This window comes from Melanotaenia boesemani, chromosome 4, assembly GCF_017639745.1.
Source record: "Melanotaenia boesemani isolate fMelBoe1 chromosome 4, fMelBoe1.pri, whole genome shotgun sequence".
Taxonomy (NCBI): domain Eukaryota; kingdom Metazoa; phylum Chordata; class Actinopteri; order Atheriniformes; family Melanotaeniidae; genus Melanotaenia; species Melanotaenia boesemani.
This window is the reverse complement of record NC_055685.1, coordinates 34,586,066-34,604,068: the sequence shown is the minus strand read 5'-3', so window position 1 is coordinate 34,604,068 and position 18,003 is coordinate 34,586,066. Positions and strand designations below refer to the sequence as shown.

Genomic DNA, 18,003 nt, shown 5'->3' with positions numbered 1-18,003 from the left:
AACACAGGCACAAGCGTAGGCTGGGAAAGGAAGTTATACTAATTAGGGTACTTCTCAAAATATATTTTTCTTTGTATAAAATGTTCTGTTTGTACATTAAACAAAAGAATCTGTACTTTCTCAGATATTTTTTTTTAAATTGATGATTAAGACCCAACCAGATGAGTAGAGGCATCGTATACTAAGTCTCAGAAATCAAGCTGACGAGTGAGCATGTTTTCAGCATGTTCAGCTGTTTCAGCTCATACCTCCCTGCTCCATAATACCGTTCTTCACAGAAATGCGCCATCATAAGAGTAATTTTGTGCTTGCAGATATTGTTTTGCATGGTTTAATGTGCACCTTCAGTCACAATGAATCAAAGTTCAGCATGCCAGAATGTTTAAAGTGAATCATCATGAGGTTTTGAATTGTTGTACTTACTGCATTTTCACTCTAAACTGTTGCAGACTGATGGTGGCTTCAAAATTACATCAACAATATACAGCTAGTGTGGCTAAAAGCGCACCATTGAGTGTGAAGTAACCACCGCTAAGTCTGCACACATAAGCGAATCAGCTCAGGCTTGAAGGCCTCAGAAGTATTTAAAGATCTAACTGAGCGTATGGTCATTTAAGATCAATTTATTGATTTTTTTTCTTTGTTGTGATGGCATACCTATTTTCCCAAACAGACTGTGTGAAGACAGTTTGACATATTAGTGGTGGAAAATCATAGGTGTGAATAATAACTGTAATTCACTGATTCAATTGCAGGGTCCAGCTAATCTTCATGAAGAGTTTCTCTGATGCTGTTGCACCATACTGGACACTGTAACAGATTCATTGTTAATGTTATTCATGCTTTTTCCTGCTGCCACATGTAGAAATATCTGCTTTGAAATAATTGTGATGGCAGAGATGTGTAGACTATATTTGCTGACAGGCCTCAGACAGCTGATTTTCTGACATGTCATCAGGTGGAAGTGAAGGTGCATTAATAAGGCTGCAACCCACGCCGGCTAAAAATCTTACTTTGCTGGGACACTTATTGGAGCATTTCTGAAGTTGAATTAAGATTGGTTCAAAATAATGTTTTAATGTTAATGACGTGTTAATTTTAATGGTTATTATTTCATAGACTCAAGTGGGTTTCTGTACATTACTGATGGAGGAAGTTATCTTTTAGTTTACAACTCATTATTTAAACCAGCTGAAAGAAATAGGGATGCAGTCAGCACCCAATAGTGGATATTAAGCATGTAATTTATCATTTCATATGGAAATAATTTGTTTTTGTGAACTTTATGTTGCACTGGTGCCTATGAAGTTGAGACTTTGTGTAACTGCAATGTTTCCAGCTGTGTTGGTGTGTTTGCAGGAACACGTTTTGTGCTTCTGTCTTGAATACACCTGATTTTTCCTAATTAAAGATTTTGTCTTAAAGTAAACTGCTGTTGACTGTTTTGTTTTGTTTTTTTCTACAGGGGTGGGTTATTTGCTGTCAAGTCACCCGCTTTATATTAAGTTAGTGATGACAGCCAAATTCCCGTCACCATGGAAACTTACTGATAGAATCAATGCAAAGAATAGCTGGACAAAAATAATAGTTCTCTGCAGTCCTTGTCAAAAAAAACATTCAAATACCCACACAAATTAATTACAGACTACCTCAGAGAAAACAGATTATAAAATTCAACTGCAAGATTAAAGTAAAAGTTAAAGAACATAAGCGTAACAAGCTTCACAGTGAAATATAGAAACATTGATTAAAATTTCTCAATGATCCTTCTGCAGGGAAACAGTTGAATTACTCTTATTCAGAGACAATTTAAAAGAAAACAAACCCTCATTGCTAAATTAGCTTCACCTGTTCAGTTTTTTTGCAAGTTAGTCATTTGTGTTAACAATCACATGACAGCAACTCAATGCATTTCGTCTGCTGATCTACTGGGATTGTTACACACAACCATCTCTGAGAGTTTACAGAGAATGGTCTGAACAAGGAATAAAATCCAGTGAGCAGCAGTTGTCTGGATTAAAATGTCTTGACGTCAGAGGAGAATGGGCAGACTGGTTGGAGATGATAGAAAGGCAACAGGAAGTCCAACAAGCACAGGTTCCAACCAAAGTCTGCAGAGTAGCATCTCTGAACACAACATGTCCAGCCTTGAAGCAGATGGAAACTGAGGCTACGATTCACACAGCCTCACCAACAATAGAAGATGGAGAAACGTTGTCTTCCACATTCAGATGGTAGGGTCAGAATTTGATGTAAACAACATGAAACATGGATCCATTCTGCCTTGGATTTCAGGCCAGTAGTGATGGTGTGGGGATATTTTCTTGGCACACTTTAGTACCAATGAAGCATGCTTTCACTCCCTTGATGCCTATTGTCACAAATTTGCTGGCCTTTTATATATATATATATATATATATATATATATATATATATATATATATATATATATATATATAATAAAAACGCAATTATGATCAATTTATTTAATTTTATTTGCTTTTCTGAAAACAACTTTTTAACTTTTTTTTTTCTAACCACCACAGCCTACCTGAGTATTGTTGCTGACCATGTCCATCCCTTTATGACCACAGTGTAGCATCTTCTGATGCTACTTCCAGCAGGATAATGCACCATGTCACAAAGCTCTGATCATCTCCAGCTGCTTTCTAGAACACGACAATGAGTTCACTGGACTCCAACGGCCTCCACAGTCATTGGATCTTAATCCAGTAGAGCAGCTTTGAGATGTGGTGGAAGGGGAGATTCTCATCATGGATGCAGCCTACAAACCTGCAGCAGCTGTGTGATGCTGTCATGTTAACGTGGAGCAAAACCTGAGGAAGGTTTCCATCACATTGGTGAATCTATGACACCAAGAATTAAGACAGTTCTGAAGGAATTATAAATTTTAAATTACACTTATTACCAATTCAACTTCAATTCAGCTTGAATATGATACAGATGACTTTTGAATATGTATTTGAATAGGATGAGTTTGATTCGGCAACTGAGTTCATCCTGGGGACACGTGCAACAATCAAAGACGGCAGCAAGCTGAAGATGTACTTTTTGCTTAAGTCATGACAGTTGTCCAATTACTGTTACTGAGTTTGTTTTGTACTTTTAAAGCACAGATCACTTTCAAGTCAAACTACAGATGTTACAAATGCTAATGAATCTGTGTGAGACAGGAGAAACTGGGCTTTTTATAAAGCAACACTCCTTTTATCAACAAGCATCTGCTGCTTAGAGGTGCAACTGTAAAAACCTTTTTTGTAATGTGAATAAGTCTCTCAAGGTCATGTAACAAAGCTGCCAGCTCATTGTAAGAAATAAAATAAACTGACTGAAAATTGTGAATGATACCATTGTGCTGTCTAGATGTGTTCCCACCCATCAGCATTATCATGTGCTGTCATAGTTGTCAAAAAAAAGCTAATCAAAATTAACCTAATTTGATTTATTCATTAAAAAAAACGTCATTCAGGACTCTTGTGTAAGTTTAGCTGAAATTATGCCTTTGGACTCACCTGATTTCAAACATATAAAACCTTCTGTCAGGAATAAGTGCCACCCTGACTGTTTCACACACACATTGGAATGTGAACAACTTAATTTATTTGGTGACCGACACCATTTTCTCCCATTATTCTTGGTACTGAGGTACAAATGTTCACTTATAAATGAACTGTAAATACCAAACACTCTCCTGCATACTCACACAGGAATCATAGACATGACGTTTCACATTCTCAGTCTAAACTTTATTTCACTTGTACCAAAACAAAATACTCTTTTATTGCAAAGAGAAGCATGGATATGTGCTGGGATTTAGAGGTAGCTGCTACATCACAGATGGTTTGTGTTGTAGTTACAGTCCAAAGCCCTAAGCTCGGAACCAAGCTTTTGGGCCCCTGTGGTGTGCAATATGCAAGTATTAGTCTGAGTTTGGTTTGTGGCGCTGCTGCCGGTCCTGATCGGTGCCCTCTCAGTGCCTGATGCGTCTGATAGACTGGATCTTTGGAGTCTGGCAGTGAGAGCCCCAGTTCCTCCAGTGCTGGTAGTCTCCGCTGTGTCTTTCACACTCCATGATGTACTGCTGGCCTCTGTAGCCTGGGTACTCATAGCACACAAAGCTGGTGGAAGATAGGAGATTAACAGTAATAGAGTAAATAATTGGTAAAAAATAAATAGTTTGATATCACAGACTGGAAAACACAGACAAATAATTCAGAACATTTTTAGGTAAATAAAAAAAAAAGAAAAAACTGCAGTGGTCCCTGCAGACCATACAACAGCAACATTATTTTTAAATGTCAGCACAGCTATGCTTCACTCTAATCAGACATGTGCCAATACAATCTGTTGCCTTGTGCTGAATACCCTAATTTAGTTTTCATAAATGCCACCTATCATGATGGATTCCGTGGAAATGAGTACAAGAAATGACTGTCCTGCTCATTAATGCTAAAGGTCCAAACAGTTAAGCATCTGTGGCGATGCAGAAATATGAGACGCTGTCATGCAAACATTTGCACAATCCCAGTGTTTATATTCATTCTCTGTACTGCTTAGTCCATTACAGGTCGCGGGTAAGCTGGAGCCAGCAGGTGAGAGGCGGAGTACACCCTGGACAGGTCACCAGTCCATCGCAGGGCCAACACAGATTGGGACAAACAACCACTCACTCCTAGGGAGAATTTAGCGTGACCAACTAACATGGATGTCTTTGGATGTTGGGAGTACCCAGAGGGAACCCACGCATACACAGGGAAAACATGCAAACTCCACGTAGAAAGGTTACCGCCCCCCAGGTTCAAACCTGCCCCAAGGTGCCCTTAGATGTTATCAAGATATTTTTCAACTTCTGGGGAAGATTAACATCTAATGTTAATGTTTACAGAAGCAGGATATTTTAGTCCAAACTAGTTTCTTAGCTGTTTAATGAAATAAATAAAAGGATAATAGTAGCTTTCTATTAATTAAAATGCAAAAAAAGATGTGTAATATTTAAAAAAGAACAAATTAATTTCCTAAAATGATATAAAAGATAATAACCCAGTTTATCATTTTGCAGAAAGCGGATCACTTTTACACTTAGAATCTCTTTAAGAACAAATTATGTTTTTGATGTTTTGGGATATTCATGAAGGTGGGCATGAACTGATAAAACAAACAAAGAAAAACTAAGGAAAACTTGGATTTCTGAGCAATATAAGCAATATTAAAGAATAAAGATGAACAATCCCCAGTTGCGAAGCAATAAAGTAAATACAGATGATTTCATGCAATACTGTTCTCCATTTAAGTAAAAATGAATTAAGTAATGAGCTATATTTGCTGTTTTCCATGACATTTTCATATAAGCTCTTAAGGTCTTTTTATTTTTCCCTTTAATTTAGTGCACGTTGGATTCATTCTTCCATATGAGCCACCTTCTTTTTTTTCTGGTCTTTCCTGTGGAGTTTGTTAATATGTTTGCTTAGAAGATGTTTTTTAAACCTCTTTAAAGCCTTCATGATAAAGAGCTGCCACTCAGCTCAGGTGAAGCACTGACTTACGCTCCGCTCTGCACGTGCATGGAGCCCACCTCAGGCCTGAACCAGCCCATGGCCTGCAGGGAAGGGTAGTCGTCGCACAGCTCGGTGCGGCGGCCCATAAAGTTCTCCCTCTCAAAGATCATCATGCGGCTACTCTGGTGAGACTGTGGAGATGATGAAAAAAAGGTTAAATTTAGAGCAGGGCCTGTCAGTGAGCAGACGTTCACCACTGAGTTTTTTCATTTCTATTTTTGGGCTGCCTCAGTCACTCGCTGTTTGGCTCCCTCTTCTGCTCGCCCCCATGTTCTGTCACTTTGTCACTCACTATCAGCTCATCTCTACTTGCCCTTTTCTGCTCATTCACTTCCTCTCCCTCTCTTTCATTTCAACCCCCCCAATCCCTCTCTTTCTCTGCAGCTACTCACAGCACAGTAGATGGGGCGAAATGACATGAAGCGCTCGGTGTGGTAGGACAGAGCGCCGCAGTAGGCTTCCCAGTTGGGGTACTCGCCCCTCTCCAGGATGAACTGTTGACCCTGGAAATCGTGGTGCTCAAAACCCACCCAGCTGGAGACATGAGAGGTAAAAGTGAAAAGATCAGACAGTAATTTAAAAATGAGGAGAAAAGTAACCTGAAATCAGTTTGAACATTAACGTGACAAATGGTATCAGACAGAGACACAACAAAGAAATTCCTCCTCTCTGCTCTGACATAAGAAGCTGCAGTCATGACAACAGTGATGCTTCTGCCAGCTTACACAGAGATAAAATGTTAGGTTTACATGTCTGAAAAGAAATATGCCCTTGAGGCTTTAAATAGTGTTTTCCTGTTACAGCCTGGGTCCATTATTTAACTAAACTAAGCTCAGTGCATGAATTTTCTGCTTTAGTCCAAATGATGCTTCATTGAAAGCAGATAATATTTTTAGTCTGAGAAGATGGAGCCAAATCTGCAACCATGAGGAGGATCAGTACTCTGTCTTAGGCAGGTTTGACAGCCTGATCTATGTGCACAGCTGGTTATAGTAAAGGTTGAACCTTAAATGCATCAAGCTAGAGGGTGACACGCAACATATTCACACATTTTAAGACAAGTTTTCTGTAACAATTTAAGAAATTTAAAAATAGTTTCTGACGCAGTTGGGAATCATTGGCTCATATCTGAATAACGGTATGTTATTAAAAAGAGGCTGAACACTTGCTGTTTATATTTAACAATTTCAAATGAATTTACCGTCACGAATTTAAGCCTCGCTCTGTGCACATGAAAGTTTTTACTTTATTTATCTCAAAAGGGAAATAAAGCTCTGCATTTAACCCATCTCTAGTAGATACTTGAGGGAGTGGGGCTGCCACTCAAGGTGCAGTTAGGGGGGTTAAGGGCCCCCCCACCTCTGTTGTCACACCTGGGACCTGAGCCCAGGTTCTCCAGGCCCAAGCTCACCTACCAACACATCACATAAATAAACAAATAAAATAAAATAAAAAAAATAAATAAAATAGAATAAAATATATATATATATATATATATATATATATATATATATATATATATATATATATATATATATATATATATGTTTGTGTATATACGCACAAATAATAAATTTCTCAGGATAATTTGATTTCCTTTTAGAGAATGTGAAGATAATCACACTGTGTTGTATGATGGGAGGGGAATGCTAACCCCTTCATGACCTCCATTTGTGACCATTGTTGCCTGGTCAGATTTACTTTTGTTTGGCTAAAAATGGTTTCATCTAGTGGAAAAGTGGAGGAACAAAGGAGAAAAAGATGGAACTTGCTGGGATTCAGTGAATTTAACTGATGAATACAAAGATCTGAGTTAACAAGCTGAAACCTGATCCCACATAAAAAAAAGTAAAGTGTTTTGGTGAATTTATTAAACAAATATAATACTTCCAAATATATTCAGCAATGTGTTCAGTGTATGGGTTCATGTGTAATAGCTTTTAGGAGTCGAAGTTTAAACTAAATGAAATTGTGTTTTTGTTTATACATGTAGTAGGTAGATATGCTTAATGTTTATTCGTGAGGATTACAGTAGACAGAGATATTATTTTAGAGACCAATCCTAAAGTTTGAGGGTAGAAAAGTTGTCCTGGAGTTAGAAATCAGCTCTTGTGCAAACAAAAAACAAAAGACCTCCTCAGAGCAAGCAAGAAAACACTATGGTGTCGGAAAAAAACCAACATGTGATGTCAGCTTCTTATTGTCCATATTACTTCTTACTACAGACAAATTAAGAAATATGGAAGGAGGAAGTAAACACATTCTCCTTCTCAATGTGATGCAAGCCTGAGATAATCTATCGTGTTTTCCTGACTTTAACCAGTTATTTTTTCTGACTCAACCCAACCAGGTATATTAGGTGCCTAAACCTAACCAATAAACGTGTAAAAGCAAATGTGAAAATCAAGCGCTCCCCTCCCAAAAAACAAACAAAAACATACAAACAAATAAAACAAAACAAAAATGCTGAATGAGGTGGGAAAGGGGCCCCACATCAAATGTGTTTAACTTTATATTCCTAGTTTTAAATATAATACTGGAAAATACCAACTTTGTGACAATTTTATAACATGAGAATTTTAGATAACATGCTGAAGTTGGCTCTATCAGCTTTGAATCTGTTACTTTTAAATGATTCAGTCTGCAGTAAAGACTCTTCTTTATGTCTTTACTGCAGAAAAGATCAGAAGAACAGGTCCTCAGCGATGGTATGTACAGGTGTAGTTTCCATAAAGAGTTGTCCAGGCAGTTTGAAAGTTTCTAAATTTTTGTGTGTGCTTTACACCAGAATGATCATTTCCCTTCACATAAAGAGAATCACAGGTGAGGCATTGGTGTCAGCTTTAACTTCCACAGATGAAGAATCCTCCAACTTTACTGTCTTTTAGGAAAAGAAATTATTGTTAGCTGTTCAAGTGATGCTCCCCTCACTGCTGCTTAAGCTGGGTGGGCCCTTCGTGTAGGATGCAGGTGCCTCACACTCATATAAACATGCTCTCTCTCTCTCTCTCTCTCTCTCTCTCTCTCTCTCGCACACACACACACACACACACACACAAACACAGCGTCAGTCAGCTGTCCACAGAGACTTGCAGGCGTACAGGCTGGGTGACTCACGCTCCACTCTCCACTCGGATGGAGCGGATGTTGTCCATGCCACAGTCGTGGATGTTGCAGCACTCGAAGTTGAACTCCATACATTTGCCCTGGAAATGCTCCTGCTCAAACACAGTCACCTGCACACAGGGGAGGGGAAAAGTGAAGCTACACATGCCTAGAGGCTATCTGTGAGTTTAAATTAAAGAGGACGAACTCACCTTAAAGAAAGGAGCTGTGCCCATGCCCGGGAAGAACATGGAGGAGGTCATGTTGGTTCTATTGACCCTGTTCATTTCTACAGGAAGAGAGTATAGAGATAAGGGTCAGAATAAAAATATGTTATCAGTTTGGGGAAATATTAAAATAATAACAACAAACTTATTTCTTTAACAACAACTCAAACACATTTCTCATTTTCTCTGTTAGAAACTTCACATTCTAGTTGCTCAAAGCCAGAAAGTACGAAACAGAAGCGTGAAACAGCTGTTATTCCCTCACGTGAGAAAGTTAAACATGTCAGTCAATCTCCGGTTCATCGTACCTGGATGTTCTCCTCGCGCTCCTCACAAACCAAATCCTCTTTACATAGACTTTTGTCTGAACCTGGACCTTCCGTTTTATACTGGCGTCCACGCGGCACGCTCGAGCACGTGCGCGTGCTCATGTTGTCCGAAATGCTACCGAGAGGAAAACACAGGTTTTTAAGTGTGTAAAGTCAGCTAAAATATTAACAGACTTCCGGTTTAATCCTTCAAAATGAAACCACCCAAACACGATTTTAGCCAGAAACTACCAGCAGAAATATATATTTAACTGATGTTTTAGAGCCTTCTTTAAAAAAACAAACAAACAAACAAACAAACAAAAACAACAACAAACCAAACAAAAAAACAAACAAACAAACAAACAAAAAACAAACCAACAACAAAAAACTATTGTTATTATTTTTATTGTAGCTTAAATTTGATTCATATTGCCACCTATAGCAAAGACATGCAATTAGTTTTTATTCATTAAGTTGAATTAATAACATTAATATAATAGAATTTCTTCACCAGGTGATTCCCAAAGAGCTGTTCTTTAAAAACCTGATATATCTGCATGGTGTTCAGAGTGTCTTTAAAACAAAAAAGTCTAAGGGAAAGTACATAAGAATAAGTGATAAGCTTAAACTCAAGAAGTCTGGAAGATTAGACCTACAGAAGTTTTAAGACAATGACCTGAAGATGGTTCAGTTGCAGAATAAAGCTGCTCAGAATGTTTACTTTCAAGCTATAGTTAGGGTTTTTCCATTGCATTCTACATAAACTACAGAGGTGGCTTAAGACTTTAGCACGGTGTTATTATGAAAACTTTATATTTTAAATATTAGATTGTCAGTTGATACAACTAACCGACTTTTTCCAATTATTTCCAACTTTCATTCATTTAAGTTTTTTTTTCTGGCTCGATAGGAGTCAAGTTCCGGAAGTCCACTGGGGAGCTGCCTTAGCTTGACGCAGGTGAGAACCCGTGCGTCTTTGTGCGCGCGCAGCGGAGAGGCTCCCGCTCGCGCTCCCTCCCTGTCAACCTCTGTGTCCCTCCCTGTCTTTGTAACCCCATGTGGCCTGTCGACTCAGCAGATCATATAGAGCGCAGCCACAGAGGTGCGTGTGATGAATGCAGGGCTGTTTTTGGTCTAACTGTATAGGTCAGCAGTGCCATCGTATAGAGCAACAATGGTGCGGGGCCATAGGCAGAGAATGAGGAGGATTTGGAGAGCTGTCCTAGAAACGAGTTTCAATGGTAGCTCCCAAAAGACGAGTTCAGTTAATGATAAGAAAGGTTTATTAAGATAATAATAATAACGTCCATATGATAAGGAGACGGATGCAGAAATAAAAACAAGATAACATTATGGTTACCACAGCGCTTTTTGTCTTGATATTTCACTTTAATTTGTTCAGTGTCTCATGCGCCAACACTTCATTCACTCAAACTTTATTAACAATACACGTACATCATTTAGTAACAGAGTTGTGATAGAATTATCATTTTATTTGATTTATTTCCATTGTGTTTGATTTATTATGCCGATGTTTGATCATTTAAACACATTAAATGTAAAAATGATTCTTGGTGAAAACTCTTGGGACAGATGTCACAGCTGCACAGATTAAAGTATAAACCCTGAAAACATGATTAAGTTCTGTTATGAAGAATTTGTTGCTACGTTGAACATTTGGTGAAGTGGTGGACAGAGAGAGCTGGATGGATTAATGGTTAATATAATTTTATTTCTAAAGCACTTTACAAATAACAGATAACCAAAGTGCATAAATATAAGAGAGAAACAACAGCAAAACAGCATGATTTAAGAACAAAAAGTAAAATGCAAGTCAAGATAAAATAGAAAAATAAAACAGCTATTTACGAGTTATAAAAAGTTATGATAACAAATGGACTTAAGGTAAAAAATGAAGATATATGACAACTCACACTGAGTTGAAGACACATGCACACACATGGGTGCAAAATGGATTATGTTTGTTTGCTTCGGATATTAAAAAAGAACTGTAGTAAATTAAAATATCATTGAGGCCAAAGGGCAAGTGACTTATTATTTTTTTCTGATTTAAGATGTATTTGTGGATGTGTGTTCCAAAAAAAATCTGGCCTTTTAACAATTAAGCAAAATGTGCAAATAGACTTTGGTTGACTCCACATCATCATTTGCTATCTGGTTTTTTTATTCCAGTAAAGCACAACTGACTTGAAATTTTCAATCAGAGGTTTTCTGCTTAAAACGAATGAACGTGTAGAAGAAGTTTCTTTTTCTTTACTGTTTATTTCGAGCCTGGTGGGGAGAAATCTGGTTCCATAGATATATTTTGTGGTAGATTTCCATTTATATTTGCAGATATATGTTTTTGTTCATATTTATATTTAGTCTATAAGCAGGTACTTTTTTTTTTATCTAAAATTACTTACAAGTCAGGAACAACATTCAGTAAGAAAATCTGGCCTTCAAATCTGTTTAAATAAGAAGGTACAAGTAGAAAAGGTTGTGAGTAGTAGTGGAAAAATATAAAGAAACTCTTACGCTTTTGTACTTAACTGTATTTTACAGGTTTATAAATGTATAATTCTAAGGCTTGTACAGTTGGTGCAGTAATGCAAGGTTATCATAACGCATATCTTTTTATGGTCCCTTCAGTTTCTTTCAGTTTTTAGCTCGCTGCAGGGACTTAGGAACCCCCTCTGCCACTGAGAGTTAACAACGAGACTCATTCATTTTCTTTTGACCTCTTATTGATGCTCACTTGAGTGTGAAGCTTTGACCACATTTAATTAGCAGAATGAACAAGAACAACCATTGAATCCAACAAAAGAACGAGTTTTACATCAGCAGTCTGGATGTCTTCTGGTGAACAGCTGCGACCTCTGTTTTCTTCTAAAGGCTTGATGTCACACATCATGTGGCCTTGCCCGTGCAGCCATGTTTGGAGCTCCATCTGATCAGTTTTGTCCCTCTTGTACACTTTGAAATAAGCAGCTCATAGACTTTCCTTGTTGCAGCTAACAACCACTGCAGTATTATCTTCACCCACGCAGGAAAAAAAGACAGAGGGCTTTAATTTGATAGCTCTGTCTAACTGTGATGATGAGGAAAATTTAGATTGTTCTGCTCCCATAGTCTTGACCTGCTTGCTCACCCGAAGGTACCGTAAGGTTATTGCACCTCACAGCTTATTGCTTTTCTTGTTATTATTTGTCCCAGTGCCTCTTTATTAGATCACTGAAGGGAACAGGAGTAGATAATTTTATGAGGGTCTCTTAAATGGAAACTGTATAGCCTGACTGCCATTGCTATGATACCACTGGAGTCAGGGTTGAGTATGTAACACCACTATAAGCACTTTATGTCTTACTTTACTAAAGTTATACTGGCTGATTTGTACCCCAGTGAATGTTTTATGAAGTTATTTAGTCTTTTATTAAGTCGTCAAAGGGCAAATACACTTTGATTTTCAATTTGTCATATATCTCTTCCTTATATTCTTCTCTTTTTCAGACATATCCTCTGTCTATCTCTCTTTGATGATGGCGGTATTTCTATTCTGTGGGGCTGTGAGCTCAGCGAGTTTGCTTCTGTGTTTATAATCCCCTCTCTCTAGGCGCCAGCATATAAAAGCTGCGAGGGGCCCTGCACACTCTCACACAGACCACCAGTCACAGCCCTGAGCCTACTCCTTTACGCACACACTGCCACAGGTAAGACAGTGGACAAACATCATACAGAAAAGAGAAGAGGGAAGGGAGCTAGAAAGCAAGAACAACTTAATTTAAATACAAGCCAATGAGGTTAATCTGTGGAGTTAGTTCTAGCTAACGTCAAACATTGAATGAAAATTAGAGTTCATCTGAGTGTAATATTTGTTAGATACAAATGTTTACATGTGGATGTGTTTGTGGACCCAGAAGATCAAAATGGTGACACGAATGCCGGACTGAAACGTAATTTGCATCCACGTATTTAAAAAGGTTTTAACTTTTTTCAGGAAGTTATAAAAAGAAAAAAATAACAATAATGTTTGTACATATTTATTTGAAATGATTTTGTTCATTTAGTTTAGGTCTTTTTAAGGTTTTTAATTTAATTTAAGTAGAAAACACTTCATACAAACTATAAGCAAGTGTGGAAAAGTTGAAACAGATTGATGATTCTTTTGGTACTGTATAAAACTTGACTGAGGGTTAATGTCTGTGTTAAATTGGTTTTGGTCCATTATGACTGAACTTTGGTCAGCATGTGTAAAAAACAACTGTGAATGATGAGAAAAAATGGTTAAAAACTGGAGGGAAGTTGACATCTTTTGTCTCAAAAAGGTAAAAAACATTGATTTTCTGTAAGAAACGATAAATCACTTAATTATATTTGCCCTCATTTTGGTTCACCTGAATTTTGGATAATAATTTGTTAATAACCCAGTTTTTATAGTTAAGTTAGCACATCAGTTTCTTCAACTAACACGATTGTGACCTATAAACTTTTGGCCACACTGTGGTCATTGTGCCAACAAAGAGGACAACATTCCCTCTTCCAACAACAACAACAACACACCATTAACACTCTGATCATTCTAATTATACAAGAAATCTTACAAGTAAAGGTGTAGCACAGCAAATTAGTTTAGTAAAAAAAATTAAACAGTTAAATTATATTTTCTTAGATAATTTAAATACTATGAAGAGGATGTTGCAGCTTTGGTTAAAGTGAGAAATGTTCAAAAAGCTTTTACAGGACAAATTAACTTGTATATTCTTTAAAACCAGATGCAACATTTGGTGTGCTTCCTCCTTTTCACATTTTATACATCATCAGTTTCAAGACAAGCCTCAGGTTTAAGGTTTAAAATGAGCTTTTCATTGTGTGAAACTTCTCACCGTGATTAAACTTTTACAGCGTCTTCATGTGAGAATAAAAAGCTGATTCTCTTCTCTTTTTCCCAGTCATGTCTGCCGGAGGAGAGAAACCCAAGTCTGCATCCCAGACTGATGGGAAGGCAGCTCAGAGCAAGGTGTCTGAGATGGGCATGATGTCCTACAAGGTGTGCCACAACAAACACACCTTACATATGTCGACTGTCACACCTACAAATATATCCTGCAGTCTGGTTTGGTGTGAAGCTGTTTGCCTCACGTAGCTCTAACAGTTTACCCTCTGAGCTCACACTGTGCCATAACTTACTGGTTTTAAAAGCTGAGGAGGAGGTGGTTGAGCCGGCAGGAAAATACAGTGTGACGCTTCTATGTCTTAAATTCCTGTAAAAATACCTGTTATAACAACACTGGATCTAAAAACCTGTTATAACCCACCCCCCTTTTCTCCCCATCTCCTTCTCTTCACGTCCAGATGTTTGTGTTCGATCAGGAGAACTTCCAGGGTCGCTGTATGGAGATCAATGCCGAGTGTGTGAATGTGTGTGACATGGGAATGGACAAGGTGCGCTCCCTGCGTATCGAATGTGGGCCGTAAGTAGGCAGATCACACAGAGCGACACTCACACACCCACAGGTGTAAGTACTGTACCCAGCACCCACTCCACTCAGAGCAAAGAGCAGGTGCTTTCACAAATGTGCTGCACCATTATCTGACATTTCACACTCTGGGTTTTAGGAAGTTAGGTGATGCTTTTATCCTGAGTTATTTGCAAAGAGCTCAGCAGCAGAATGAACTTTAGTTTTTCAGCTTTTAACAAAACACATTGTGCTGGTGACTGGTTTGTATGTGGTCTGAGAAAAATCAAAGAACATTACAAGCAAGGAAATGGGGAGAAAGTTTTTCTTTTTAGAACTAACAGCAAATAATAAAAGAACAATGACGAATTATTCCTCAGTTTTAGGTTTTAAGTATGCCATCAAAATATGGAATTAAGAAGAAAGCTTTAGGGGTCAAAATATCCCAACTTTTAGCCTTTAGAATGAAGCAAAAGTTTTCAGCCTTGCACCACTCAGAAATAACAGTATACACTTATTTTTAAATCGTGAATGGTCCTGGTGATTGATCTATAGTTCCTTGTATGATCAGTGTAGCAATGTTTTAAAAATGTCTCCCTTCTATTTCTCGTGACCTTTGGCCCTTTTCAGCTTTGTGGGTTTTGAGCAGATGAACTTCTGTGGTGAAATGTTCATCTTGGAGAGGGGTGAGTACCCCCGCTGGGACTCTTGGAGCAACTGCCAGAAGAACGACTACCTGTTGTCCTTCAGGCCTGTCCGGATGGCAAGTCCTAACCTTTGCTCTCTGGTTGATTTACTAAACATTTCACTCACTCCTAATCAACACTCGCTCTTCCTCATCTTGTCTCCCTCTTCTTTGCCTTCTCTGTTTTCCATGTCCACAATCTTGCAGGACCCTGAGAAGCATAAGATCTGCTTGTATGAAGTTGGAGAGTTCAAAGGTCGCAAGATGGAGATCATGGACGATGATGTTCCCAGCCTGTTTGCCTATGGTTTCACCGACAGGGTGGGCAGCATCATGGTCAGCTGTGGAACGTGAGTATTGTGGTACTGTCTGAATGTTAAAATTCTAGCCAAGTTTTGTAGAAAAAATTGAGGCTACAGGCAGGAATCACTTAGCTTACTTGATCATAAAGACTGTAAACAGATGATAATGCTAGCTATTTGAGGTAAGTTAAAGGATTTTTCATTTAATTTATGAAAAAAAAGCATCACAAAGAATCATTGTTGGATCTTTCTTGAGAACATTATTTCTCTAGACAATTTTCACACTTGATTTTCTTTTGTAAGGTTAAAAAATAAGGTTTTATATGTTCCTTTGTGAGCTTTAAAGATGTAAAAAGTGGAATTTCCTTAACTTCTAGACCAAAGCTGTGTCCCAATTTAGGGTCTACTCACTTTGGAGTGCACAGACTATGTAGGCTTGCACTCCAAAGCTGCTTACTGTTCATGAAATGAGAAAGCCTACAAGTTTCAAGTTATATCCTAAGCTAAGCTAGCTAATATCTAGTTTTTGCATCATATTTGGCATACATCTAAAACGTGCAATCAGCATTATTGAAATCATTGCAAGAAAGCAAATGAAAGTATAGTTCACAAAACTTTACCACTAAACGTGAAGAACAGCTGTCTTTGTTGTCATGCCCAACTGTGGAGCTGTAATCTCGCTGTCTCAAATCATACATATTTCAGCAGAGATGTCAGAAAACATTATATTCTGCCTTTGCAAAAGCCTTGTCGAAAAGTACAGCCTTGTGTACTGCTGCATGTGTCAGACAGTTTCTACATCAGTGACGTCATTCCGAGTTGTAGGAGCATGTTCAGGAATAGAGGCTTTTTCATCAGCAGCTAGATGAGGGTGTCATGGACGTCAGCAGCTCAGTGTCCCTGCCTGTGCTCTCAGAGGTGTGGCAGACAGCAAACACAGTTTCTTCTCTGCTGTGATTACTTTTGTTTTGTAGTGCTCCCTGCTGTCTGAAACAAACAGCTAGGAGGCAAACTGCACAGTTTTATTTTTTTTGACAGCTTTGCAAACAGATTGATTTCTTTATTGGATGGGTGTTTATCCTCCCTGATATCTGTGTTTTTAGAATTTCTTCCATATCTTTCTCACTTGTCTGTTGCTCATCTTTCAAACCTATGTTTCTCCTTTTCTTGAATAAATACTCTGTTGAATCACTTCCTCTACAATCTTGTAATATCCTGTCCTCTTCTTATTTCCCCCTTTCAGCTGGGTGGGTTACCAGTTCCCCGGCTACCGTGGCAGCCAGTATCTGCTGGAGAAGGGCGAATACAGGCATTTCAATGAGTTTGGTGCTCGCTGCCCTCAGATGCAGTCTATGAGGCGCATCCGTGACATGCAGTGGCACCCACACGGCTGCTATACCATGTCCGCCAAGTGAAACCTAGCGAGGGCGAGGAAGAGAGGGATGGAAGGAGAGGTGGAGCCCGATGGAAGGGACAGAGGTGGTGGGGAGGGTGGACAAAAGAGGGCAAAGGAGAGGAGAAGAGAGAGGGTGTAATATTTTCTCTTCTGCCCCAGAAACTCTTTGCGGTTTGAGTGCAGGATGGAGGGAATACAGTAGGTTGTTATTTTTAGTTGTAATCTAGCAACCAATGAAGAGTTCCAGAAAGTTGAGGAGGAGCTAATAGCAAGAGCCGCAGAGACTGCATCTGATTATAAACAGTCTCTCCATTTTTGTTCTTCCTCCTTCACTGTCTCTGTTCGTCAGCTCCCAGCTTCCCACTTTTCTCTCTCTCCTCTCTTCCCTCCCTTTCTCCCCCTCACATACTCTCTTCCACATCTCACTAACGTCAGCCCTCATGCAGCCCATTAGAGCCTGACTGAGGGGGGTGAGGGGTGGGGGTGTACCAGTTTCAATTTGTGTTTATCTGTGTGATGGAGGAACTGAGACAGAAGAAAGTCACAACAAATTGTGGTAAATATTCTGTGCTCAGGTCCAGCTGCCACATCATCACTGAACCAATAAAGCATCTCACATCCTGCTCCATTTGAAATGTCCTTTTTAACAGATGTGGTTATGATATGAAAACTTATTAAATAAAACAATGAGCACATGGGAACACAGACCTCATTGCAAAAAAACTTATACTGTAAATATACTTCACTACATTATGTTAAAAATAAAAACTGTATTAGTAATCTTTTATATCAGTTGTTGTCTAATTGACATCAGAAGTTCCTTTTAATCTGTTGGTATTGCAACTTTTCTTCATTGTGGTAATTAGCTAAATGGAGATTACATTTTATTAGAAGCTTAAGTACATAACTGGGTTACCTATTCCTACTTGAATGTTTTTTTTTTTT

At 38.4% G+C, this 18,003-nt stretch overlaps 2 protein-coding genes across 2 annotated transcripts; one reads left to right on the top strand and one right to left on the bottom strand.

Moving 5' to 3' along the window:
- Window positions 1-3,760: 3,760 nt before the first annotated feature.
- On the bottom strand, window positions 3,761-9,438 carry LOC121638562 (beta-crystallin A1-like). Its single transcript, XM_041983407.1, has 6 exons — window positions 9,217-9,438; window positions 8,894-8,970; window positions 8,694-8,812; window positions 5,969-6,110; window positions 5,565-5,707; window positions 3,761-4,139 (listed from the first exon to the last, which is right to left on the bottom strand). Exons 2-6 carry the CDS (start codon window positions 8,966-8,968, stop codon window positions 3,992-3,994), a joined length of 627 nt encoding a protein of 208 aa, XP_041839341.1. The 5' UTR covers window positions 8,969-8,970; window positions 9,217-9,438; the 3' UTR covers window positions 3,761-3,991.
- A 3,454-nt stretch (window positions 9,439-12,892) lies between these two features.
- Window positions 12,893-17,116, top strand: crybb1l2 (crystallin, beta B1, like 2). Its single transcript, XM_041983390.1, has 6 exons — window positions 12,893-12,929; window positions 14,169-14,266; window positions 14,572-14,690; window positions 15,306-15,438; window positions 15,568-15,710; window positions 16,906-17,116. The coding sequence occupies exons 2-6, from the start codon at window positions 14,171-14,173 to the stop codon at window positions 17,075-17,077; spliced, it is 663 nt and encodes a 220-aa protein (XP_041839324.1). The 5' UTR covers window positions 12,893-12,929; window positions 14,169-14,170; the 3' UTR covers window positions 17,078-17,116.
- Window positions 17,117-18,003: the final 887 nt, after the last annotated feature.